The 11,310-nt window shown below is 39.3% G+C and overlaps 2 protein-coding genes and 1 long non-coding RNA gene across 3 annotated transcripts in view; 1 reads left to right on the top strand and 2 right to left on the bottom strand.

Annotated features, from left to right (window-relative positions):
- Positions 1-1,810: 1,810 nt before the first annotated feature.
- On the bottom strand, positions 1,811-6,147 carry eif1axb (eukaryotic translation initiation factor 1A X-linked b). Its single transcript, XM_034560485.1, has 7 exons — positions 5,956-6,147; positions 4,676-4,759; positions 3,947-4,050; positions 3,739-3,789; positions 3,273-3,354; positions 3,097-3,188; positions 1,811-2,415 (listed from the first exon to the last, which is right to left on the bottom strand). Exons 1-7 carry the CDS (start codon positions 5,969-5,971, stop codon positions 2,410-2,412), a joined length of 435 nt encoding a protein of 144 aa, XP_034416376.1. The 5' UTR covers positions 5,972-6,147; the 3' UTR covers positions 1,811-2,409.
- Positions 6,148-6,664: 517 nt separating this feature from the next.
- si:dkey-226l10.6 (zinc finger protein 32) lies at positions 6,665-9,063 on the top strand. Its single transcript, XM_034559643.1, has 2 exons — positions 6,665-6,913; positions 7,600-9,063. The coding sequence occupies exons 1-2, from the start codon at positions 6,899-6,901 to the stop codon at positions 8,746-8,748; spliced, it is 1,164 nt and encodes a 387-aa protein (XP_034415534.1). The 5' UTR covers positions 6,665-6,898; the 3' UTR covers positions 8,749-9,063.
- Positions 9,064-10,098: 1,035 nt separating this feature from the next.
- Positions 10,099-11,310, bottom strand: part of LOC117749307 — a 1,840-nt gene continuing 628 nt past the window's right edge. Inside the window, exons 1-2 of the long non-coding RNA XR_004611697.1 lie at positions 10,995-11,310; positions 10,099-10,851 (exon numbers count right to left, since the gene is read on the bottom strand). The exon at positions 10,995-11,310 is cut by the window's right edge and continues 628 nt beyond it. This is a non-coding gene — a long non-coding RNA (uncharacterized LOC117749307). The remainder of the gene's footprint in view (positions 10,852-10,994) is intronic.

Genomic DNA, 11,310 nt, shown 5'->3' with positions numbered 1-11,310 from the left:
CGTGCCTCGATCCGGCGCCGTTCTATGGATGTGATGGAGGCGCACGTGCAAGGCAAAAGCGACCCCCCCCCCCCCCAGCGACTGAGTTACGTCATACTTTATAACAAACTGAGGCAGGCTGCTGTTGACTTGCAATATGGGTCACACACACACACACACACACACACACACACACACACACACATACACACACACACTGATGGTCACGGAAGATGAAAGCTCTACAAATAACTACACAAAAAAATGATTATTATTATTATTGGAAACCATGAAAACTATCAACTATCTTTTGTTTAAAAACAGTACAAATAAAACCTGTAGAAACTATACTGTGAACATTTTATTAAAACTATATTAAAAATCCCCCTTGTATCTAATATGAGATGAGATGTATGCATTAAATAATGTATAATTAATTGAGAGATCTATGAAATATTATATTTTCAAAGTTCTTCATACGTTTTGTGAATGAACCTTAATCTGTAAAGTAAGAGTTAAAGTGCATCTGTAGATCTAAATCCACCACAAGTTAACATTAGAGAATGTCTCATTTGCATATTTAAACATAACATTTCAGAAAACTAATTGTCTTAATGTGAAACCTGTATCAGGATTTCCTTCTTGGGCATCAGAAAAATGTGCATGTAAAAGAATCTTTTTTATATTATTTATAAAAATAAATATACAGATGTATAGAATAAATCTAAAAAATATCTATTAAAAGAAAAGCAATAAAATATAAATATGTAAACATTTTAAATGTAAATATATCTTTAAAAAAAAGTGTGCATGTTTTGGAAAAAGCATCTTTAAAAACATATTTTAAATATTTATACATACATATATCTTTTAAAAAAAGAAGATAATTATGTATAAATATATATTAAAAGAAAAGCCAAAGAAATATAGATAAATATATGTAAAAATAAATGCAAACATATCTATATATAAAAATATTTCATTAGAAGAGAATGGGGAGAGCACACAGACGGGTCAGGGCTCGGCTGGAGGGGATTCAGCGCTTTGCTCAAGGACACGTCGGCTGATGTCGTCTGTCTGAAGACAGAAATAGCATCAGGTCGGACACGTTGTGCTCCCTCGACCTCGGGCGCTCTGAAGGGCGCGAGGCCGCTTCGGCTTCCCGCTCCGGATCGACCTCGCCACCTTCAGACCGGCGAGGGAAGCGTCTCCGTAAATATCAACGACGCCGGGTCAGTGGAGTTAAGATCTTTATTGGAAACCCAGCCTTCAAACATCACGGTACATTTTGTTTTCCTTTCTACTATCTCAGGGTTACAGCGACAGGCCCCATGTGGTCTAGAGCGGTGGTTCCCAAACTGAGGTGCACCGTGCACCCCCCCCCTTCAGGGACCAGAGAGGTGAAGAAGAGGAAAATATAGTACTTCATATCTGGTACTTGATTTTCTAGAGGTTCAACGAAGGTGTGAGAGTGATCTGAGGTTGATACCAGTATGTGTGTGTGTCGGGGAGGAAAGGTTTGGGAACCGCTGGTCTAGAGACGGCCGCAGAGCGAGCAGCGAAGAGTTCAAAAACAGAACCCACACAAAAAAACAACACAAACAAGAGAAACCATAGAATACATTTAGATTCTTCTTTTTTTTTTGTTCATTTCAGGGGAGAGGAATCGCCTTCATGGTTCGATCCCCCGAAAATAGAGTATAGTGGAATAATGAAGTTAACAGAAAAAATAAAAATGGAGCCGAACGCAAGTGTTTTTCAGAATAAACAGCTTTCTAATCGTCTCAGCTAAAAAAACCCAAATAAAAAATAAAATAAAAAACACAAAAAATAAATGGTTTATCTTTTTATTGACGAACCAAGAGATTCTGTACTTTGCTAAATTCCACAACAGTGTGAAATCAATATAAATACATTGTTAAAAAGATGGTGTGTGTGTGCGATGTTGTGCAGTCACGGTATCGGTGTTAGTTTCTTTGATAATCCAGAAGACGACAAACTAAAAAGATGTGAAATGTTGCCGTTTTGTTGATGTTAGAAGCAAAATAAAAGTAAAAATAAAAAAAGGAGGTGAAAATCTAGAAGCGCGTCCAGATATTCGCCCAGAATACGATGCTGGTGATCAGCCGGCTCACGATCCTCCAAACGTTCGATATCGATACCGTTTTCATTCACGTCAACAACAAACTCCCCCCCCCCCCCCCCCCCCCCCCCCCCCCAAAAAAAAGTACTTGTGTCGGTCCTTTCCTCACCTCAAAAACAAAAACAAAAACAACAACAACGACGTCTGCTGATGGTTAACAAACTGGAATAAATTGAAACGTTTTAATTAACTGTATTGGATTGGCAGAGGCTGATCTTAATAAAAAAGTATCATCATCGGTGTGGCGAGCATCTCTAGTAAAATCCTCCCCCTCCAGCAGCAGGCCTTCAGATCTGGAGAAGACAGAACACGAGTATTTACACTTTTATTACTCATCGTTGTACTCAGTTCATAGATTGTCAAGCACAGTTTGTATTCGTTTAGATATTTACCTTTTGTTTTTAAAAATCACCTTACATTTGCAATACTCTGATATTTCCAGTACTCTTAGATTCTCTATCTATCTATAATGTTGATTTTGAAGTTGCATTATGGTGCGTTCATGCTCCATTTAGTAAAAATGAGTACTGTGCAAAGGAATTCTTGTAAAATGTAGTTTTTGGTGCGAAACAGTTGAACAATTATTAGACATTAAAACTACTAGTGGCATGACATGAACTGTGTGTTTTTATTTGAATAAGCACTATAGATGACTAACAAAGTAAAAGGATTATATTTAGAATTTCAGATTTTCTCCGGACCAACTGCTATAACTAAATAAAACACCAGAGACTATATCTGTATTGGGCAATATGACAATACTCTGTCATGATATAGAAAAATATATATTAAAGATTATCTGCTGACTTTCTTGTCAGATAGTTTAGATTTACATAAAGAAATTTGACAATTTAACATGTTTTGAGAGTTTAGACCACATTTAGTTTTACAGTTTATTAAAAAAGAACAGAACTCCAGAAGTACCGAACAGACACACAAGAAGAGCTAATTATGAAGTTAAAAAAGACGCTCACATCATCAATGTCCTCGTCGTCGTCGCCAATGTCATCAAACTGGATCTCGTCGTCGTCTCCGGGCCCGAAGGTGTCAGTCTCGTTGATTTTGGCTGCGAGAAAGAAATACTTCATTAATATATATGTTCATAAGCAGAACATCGTAACGTTTCCACCAGAGAGACTCGTTTACTCACCGTGCTCGGGCAGCTCGCCGTACGCTTTCAAACTGCGAGCCTCGTCTGCGTTGTACTTGAGGATGACGTCGGCTTTGTTGTCCTGAAACACAAGTTAATGGGAGTAAATGTTTAAATGCAGTTATTCTCTAAACGATAATCCTGAAATGCTGTAAGAGACATGATGTCTAAATATTAAGAGCTTGAAAAGAACGGTGGGAAAGAGAGAAATAAAAACTTAAATATGACAATTTTAAAGGGCGTTTTTGTACTGATATTTAATAGAAAATACTATCAATGTAAATAAGGAATTAATAGAATATTAAATTGTGATCTAAAAGCAACTATTCAAAAATGGAGTAGAATGTCTGTCTGCCATTTTTTCCTTTAGCGCAATGCATGATGGGATGTGTATGTCGGTTAGCGACCATCAGTTTGTACAGTATTTTCCCACAATGCATTGTGGGACACTTTGAGACCAACGCACCTGGTAATCTCTCAATCCGACCAGGATGATGTCCGACGTGTTAATCCAGACCTACAAAACAGAGATGGAGAGATTATCCAGCAACACACTGCGCTTTGTGACACACACACACACTGACACACACACGGTCAATTGAGTCCACGCCGACTCAGCATTATCGGGAGGTTTTCCTGTGTGTGCTGGTCAGGGGGGTGAAGGGGGTTCCTACCTTTTTCCGGAGCTTTCCTCTGATGTGGCAAAGCCGCTTGGTTCCGTCGAAGCACATGGCCTCCAGACGTCCGTTCCCCAGCATCTTTATCACCTGAGCGTATTCTGGAAGAGCAGAGGAGCGTTAGTCCGAGGAGACATCTACGGGTTTCTTTTCTACGGAAAGGTCCTTACAGGTTTTAAAAAAAAAAGGTCACAGAGATGACAAATGCATGAAATCAAATGTGAATATTTAACAAGGTTCTCCTGCTGTGTTTATTAGATAAGACGCGTTCATGTTTTAAAACGAGCAGTAACGGGGACGCGTGTAAAAAAGAAAAAAAGCACCTTCTCTTTATGGAGCTTTTTATGGAGATTTAGTGGTTTTCAGAATATTTGTTCCTGACCGGCTGCTGGAATTAAATATAACAGAAATATGATCAAACCAACCATTGTTTTCATTATCAATTATGAACTAATGCATTGTTCAGTCTATGAAAAGATGCTCAACACAATGGTAACGAATTAACAAATTAATAAAATGCTGCCAATTTCAGTTGAATGAGTTTAAGCTCAGTTAAAAAAAAAGGTATTCACTCATGGAAATAACCGAGAAGAATTATTTTAGCTACCAACACGAAGAATAACCAAAGAGTCACAAACATGTGGTTCTTTGGTGAAACTTTCCAGGCAGCAGTTTGCTCTTCTGAGCCCGAGATGAGCTGAAAACGGTCCCAGAACCAGAACCCACCCTGTCCGTCCTCTTTGAACACCAGCTCTCTCTTCTCAGACTCATTCTCGTTCTTTCCACGTCGACGATTCTTTCCTCCCTTTCCTGTAAAACAGACGAGAACGTGTCCGTTAATTCACAGAGTTACACACTTGTTTATTAACATAACATTCAATTAAAGTCTAACGTCAGCAGTGGTTGAATGTAATCATGGATATTTACTCAAGTACTGTAATTAACGACACATTTGAAGTACTAGTACTTTGCTTGAAACTTTCTTTATACAATGGTAATAATAATAATTCAATGATAGAATATATAATAGAACAGTCACATTAAATGTTCCTGATTATACTTAGATACTCGAACAGCATGGTGTTATTATTTATTCCTATAAAGCTTAAAAACACATGTTAAAAGTAATTAATATCTACTTTTTTCCCATAGTTATGTTTAATCAAAGGCTGTTGGATATAAATCTCCCTCTGGTAAAATCATTTAACACACACAAAATACAAAGTGGCAACTGATACATAGGAGGTAAACAAATATAAATAAAGGCAATCATTTGTTGAGTTTCATAATTGCAACTGATTAATCCTACAGAATTTGATCCAAAGTAATGTGACAGATTGAGAAAGAGGTTAAAGTACAAGAACTTAGTATTGTAACCCCAACAAAAGCATGTATATACTAACATGACAGAGTGACAGTCACATGGGACATTTTTCTGTTATTTTTACATTAAAAGTAACATTAGTAATGTTGTACTCGATTATTTTTAACTTGAGAAAATTAGCTGAATAAGATCAGAGCAGCAGCTAACGTGTCATTTAGCTGCTAGTTAGCTACTAGTTAGCTCATCTAAGTGACATTACGTTCAAATTAGATCTTAAAAAGGAGTGCAATAACCAGGCACGTGGTTATTTTGTGTTATCGGGGCTTCATTGAAGTAAAATGAGCGTCCCAGATCTCAAGGGGCACCCCGGGGTGGAGTTTAAACAGCGACTAGCTAGCTAGCTGTATCAGCTAGCATGTTAGCTAGCTAACTGCCACAAACGTGTTAAAAATCATTAATTATCTGAAAGTAACTTAATTATTACCAGAGCCGAATTTACATGTAGTGATTGGGTTACATACAGGCCCTTTTAACTGAGTAAAATATTCTTAATTTGTGTAATTAAAAGAGAGCTAACTAGGGTTAGCTGGCCGGGTGTCACGTTTTCACTGCGTGCGTTTTAACGGCGCGCTCAAAAACGGACAATTACCACCGAAAAACACATCTGACTTCCTTTACTCGCCTTTATTTTTGGGCATATTCTTCTCACGCCTTGGTCACGTTAGTCCCGCTCGGTAGAAACGACTCACGGATCCACAAAAACGGCACAACAGTCGGATCTAAATGGACTGAACGCTACGAGAAACTAGCTAGTCACCGCTGATACGCTCCGCCGGTTTGCGCATGCGCCTGCTGAGGCATTCAAAACCACAATGCTTTATTGTTATAGATGAATGTTACAGAGACAATGGCCATCTGCTTCTTCTTTTTTAACAATATCTCATAAACATCATGACAGAAGTATACAGATATAAATACGATTTAAATAAATAGAATGCAAAGGCTAAGACATCTTTTGTAAAGGATATTCTTCTAAAAATCATTGTATTTTTAAGGACTTCAAGGTATTTTATACAATAATGTGTTGTTTTGATAATCTGAACCTGAAAAGCTATGTTACAATAAAATCAAATAAATGCAGTGGACTAAACAGTACTTTATAATAAAATAGCTTAAAATGAAAATACTCAGGTAAAGTACAATAACCTCACATGTGTAGTTAATGCAGTAATAAGTTACATTCCATCACTGAACTCATTACATTAGTATCACAGTATTTCTCTGTGCAGCGCTGTACCCCTCCGCGACACCAGAGGGCGCAGGAGTGTAGCGCTAAAACCCCTCCGCGCCACCAGGGGGCAGAAGTCGCTCCGGTGCGGCGTTAACGTGTTTATTTCCCCAGAAAAGGAAAATAGACATTTTGGGGGTTAGCTGAGGTGCTAGTCGAGACCTCCTCCTGCATAAGCAGAGCTAAACCACCTTCTTCTTTCTCTTTTACATGTAGTTTCTGCTCTTCGTTGCAACCGACAAAACAGCCACGTGGCGCGCAGTCAAAGAATATAGTTACTTCCGGTTACTTGAAGTCACGTTCTAGCTGCTGTGCTTCAGCTCACCAGCTCTTTGTGATGTCTGACTTCATGGTGAGTGAACATGTGTTTATATATATATATATATGTATATATATTATGATTTAACATCATAGATTAAAATACACAGTTTGACTTTACTTTGTTCTTTACACACTTATAAAGTCATTAAAATGACCTGCAACATTCTCATGCACCAATGATTATACTACAATAATATATAGTATTCTGAATGACAAGTACTATTGTATTACTATATATAGTATATTTTAATTCAGGACTTTTAAATATATATATATAAAAGTCCTGAATTAAAATGTTTACTTTATAGTAATATAATAGTACTAATAGAGATATTTGCCACTTTTATTTATATAAAATATCTTAGTACCATATCATAATAGTTTAAATTAAATACTGTATAGTAATAATCTATTAATAGTAATAATCAATTTAAAGAAAGAAAATACAAACTTCACAACAATAACCAAACATAATATAAATACTTCTAAATAATATTGGTAACTGAAACATTGCAGGTAGTAAAGTATAGTAGTAAGAAAAGATCATTCTTTATTAGTCCAGCAGTGGGTTTAGTGCAAGACATAGTAAAAAAAAATCTGAACAAGTATTATAATAAAGCAATAAAAAAAAATACAGAAGCCACAGTAATTGACATATTTTATAAATAAATAGTAAACATATAAAACATTTTAATTGTTTTTTTTTGTCCCGTGCAGACGTCCGCTGAGAGCCCGGCGGTTGGCGTTGGGCCGGCGGGGAAAGCGGCGGCGTCCTCCAACCCGTCGGGAAATGGAAACTGGGGCGTCGCCGCCGGGATGGACCAGATAACGGTGGTGAGGATCGACGACACGCACATCGCGGAGGAGCACTCTCACAACGGGGGGAGGGGCAAAGCGGCGGCGTTCTACGAGATGGAGTACTTGATGCCTCCTGCTGAGGAGGAGGAGGGAGTGGAGGAGGAAGAGGAGGACGGCGTTTACGTCATCGAGTACTCGAATCCCGAAGAGGAGGGAGAAAGCTACCAGTTCATGATGTCCGTGGACCGACCGCTCCCGGCCAAGATGCCGGCGCTCAAACACCCCGCGGCGCCCGAGAGCGCCAGAGCTCCTTCGCCGACCGCCAAACCGTCCAGGAGGCCGAGGCAGAAGAGGAAGCGTATGGCGGAGGAAGAGGAAGAGGTGAGGAAGGAGAAGCAGCCGCTCGTGAGCAACATGCGCATACTGGAGCTCGGCGAGGACTACGGCGCCGCGACCTCGGGGACGACCTCGGGCTCGGACGGGCGGCAGCTGGTGTGCACGCTGTGCCCGCCGCCCGGCCGCTCTTTCAAGAGGGCGTCCGGCTTGGCCGTCCACCTGAAGCACATGCACTTCCTGGAGGGGAACAAGACCTTCTTCTGCGAGATGTGCAAGCAGCCGGTGCGCACGCAGATCGAACTGGACGCACACACGAAGCGGCACGCCAACCAGAGCGCCGTGTTCACCTGCTCGCTCTGCCCGGCGGCGCCCGGGTACCGCGGGTCCAGGCTGGGCCTGAAGAGGCACCTGATGCAGGAGCACCCGGGCGTCGTGCCCCGCTGCGACGTCTGCGGCAAAGGCTTCAGCTCGCTGGCGTCGTACCTGGCCGACCAATTCCGGCACGTCGGCGTGTCGCCGTTCTTCTGCGCCAGGTGTCGGATCTACGAGATGACGGAGAGGGGTCTGAGCGTCCACATCCGGAACGACGAAAGGAAGAGGGAGAGGAAGGAGAAGAAGGAGCAGCAGCAAGAGGAGGAGGAGGAGGAGAAGCTGCAGGAGTCGGGAGGAACTCGCCCGCAGACGGTCAGAGGCGATGCCGACAACTCCGCCACGGACGACTCCGACTTCTGACGAGCCGTTTTGGGTTTTCTGGGTAAAAGAAAGCGACTTCCTCTCCGTCAGAACCGCGCTGACGTTTATGCATCTTTGGCGGCTCTGAACTGAACTTTGGAGATTTGTCGTCAAGTCGTTTGTAACTTGAACATCAGCGAGGAACAAACACAGTTTTGGGTCTTTTTAAAAAAAAACATTTTTAGCTTAATTTAAAGGAACAGTGTGATGACACACTTTCATAATTACTTAATTGACTATCTTATTGATGTATTGTTTGAAAAAAAAAAAAACGTCTTCAAATGTTTAGTTATTTTTCTGACCAGCAGTTCAGAACCCAAAAAGAATCCGACGTTTGTTTGTTTGTCTTTGGACTGAAAACGACTTATTTAAAAAAAGAAAATAAGACCCAGGTTGTAAAAGAAGTCTGTGTTAACGCTGTTTGTTCTTCTTCATTGGTGTTTTAATAGATCTCCGTATGAATATTATTATGTATTACGAGCCTCCATTAAGTGTTTCTATGTTTGAATCAGCAGTTGGTGGGAAAAATAAATAAAAAAGGACGTCAAAGTTTCCCATTTAAAGAGCAACGCCAGTATCATTTTTCAAATTAGTTTTATTTTTAAACCTTTTTTTTAAGACAAAATCTTTGTGTTTATTTTTAATTTTTTAAGCATCATAACTCGAGAGTTTGATGCTTTTTATCAGCACATATATATTTGTACTGCACGGATACACATAAAAAATAAAAAACAGAAAAGTTTATGTGATTTGTAAATTGGACAGAAAATAAAATACATTGTGATCCAGGTAATTGTGTCTTTTTAATTTTAATCCTGCATGTAAACATTCTTGAGATTGTTGAAACAGATGAGTTCCGCCCCCTGAAGAAGGTCATGTGATCGAAACGGCTGCTAAACTGTGTTGAGATTATTTAATTAAATCTCAAAAATCTAAACCGATGTAAAAGATGTAGTTTTCATTAATTTCAGGCCCGTTTATTTCAAAGTACCAAACCTTTCGGTCTAAAAAATGCTTGATGCTTTAAAAAAATATTCTATTAAAAATGCTTGATGCTTTAAAAAAATATTCTATTAATATATTTAACCTCTTCGTAGTATTTAAACTAATCAATGATGATGCATCAATAATTATTCTGCATACTTTCACTACAAATGAAGTACTTAACGTACATTTTGAAGCCAATACTTTCTACTACTACAGAAAGTATTTCAACACTGGGTACTTTTACTACATTAAATATCCACTTTCTTTTGACTTTAGGGGAAGTTTTGTGCAAGAAAACGACAGTAAAACCAAAACGTATTAAATTTATTTAGAGAACATAAATCTTTGTTTCAATGAGTCGACTGAACGTCAGCTGATTTTACTTTTTATTGTTTTTAATAGAAAGTCCAACTCTCACTGCAGGTACAAAAACAGAGAGCTGGCGTAGCAGCAGGGTCAGAGAGAAGAGGAGGAAGAAGAGGAAGATGGAGAGAAAGAGAAGAGGAGGAGAAGGAGGAAGATGGAGAGAAAGAGAAGAAGAAGAAAGCTATTCCCCAGTTCATAATTACAGAAAAACAAAAATCCTTTTACATTCCTTTATCCCAGAGCTGTACATCAATAGACGAGGCAAACAACATGTATATATATACATATATAAATATATATACATATATATATATATATATATATGTATGTGTAAATGTATATATATACTGAATATATTCCATATTAAACAAAGTAGTAGAAGATGAATCCCTTTTGTGTTGACGGACATTCAGACGACAGGAAGCGTTTTTATTTTCATCGTCTGAGGAGAGAAATGTTTGTTTTTATTTAGCGCTGATTGTCTTTCAGTTAGAACCGGGAGAGGAGCGGAGGACGCGGGCATTTTACCAACAACAATAACAACAACAACAACAAGTCATCTGACGGACATCGTGTTGGAATTAAAGGGCCAGTTCTCCGAAAAACAGGCCAAATCGTTTTATGATAGTTTCTGTTCAAAAATAAAAACATTTGTAACGCGATGAGTTCTTCTGATTGACTGATAAACGCCTCCTGGTGTCCTCCTCCTCACACCGGCCTGCTTCTGATTCTATGTACACCTCTCTCCTCCTGGACACACACATACACACACACACACACACACACATATATATATATATAGATATATATATCTATATATATATACATATATATATAGATGCATTGTCTTGATCGTAGAAACCTGAGTTGCTCGTACATTAATATTTATTTACATTTCAGCCGCTCCATCTGCTGCATCATTCAGAGCCGGCGGTTCGAGTCTCCTCAGACCGGCGGGTTGTTTGTGGAAACAGGAAGCTCACCAGGACCCAGGACCCAGGACCCCCCCCCCCCAAAAAAAGAAATGTGTTCCTCGTGTGTGTTTGTTGTGCAAAATGTCGCCCGTCAGCCTCGAGGTGATTAATTAATTTACATTTCCCGTATTAAAGCTGCACAAGAATAAAAAATAAAAAACACACACAATCCGCCTGAAGGATGCTTTATACTCCCAGAGGTACTATTTGACAGGTACTTGTACTTGCGCGTGAG

The sequence above is a fragment of the Cyclopterus lumpus genome, chromosome 20 (genome assembly GCF_009769545.1).
Source record: "Cyclopterus lumpus isolate fCycLum1 chromosome 20, fCycLum1.pri, whole genome shotgun sequence".
Classification (NCBI taxonomy): Eukaryota; Metazoa; Chordata; class Actinopteri; order Perciformes; family Cyclopteridae; genus Cyclopterus; species Cyclopterus lumpus.
This window is presented reverse-complemented; position numbering and strand designations above follow the sequence as displayed.

Coding starts and splice junctions, on each gene's coding strand:
- eif1axb (XM_034560485.1), bottom strand. Junction 4,051..4,675: donor GTTCAAAGAGGACGGACAGG/GTGGGTTCTGGT, acceptor CTGCTCTTCCAG/AATACGCTCAGGTGATAAAG. Junction 3,355..3,738: donor TCGGATTGAGAGATTACCAG/GTGCGTTGGTCT, acceptor CTTGTGTTTCAG/GACAACAAAGCCGACGTCAT.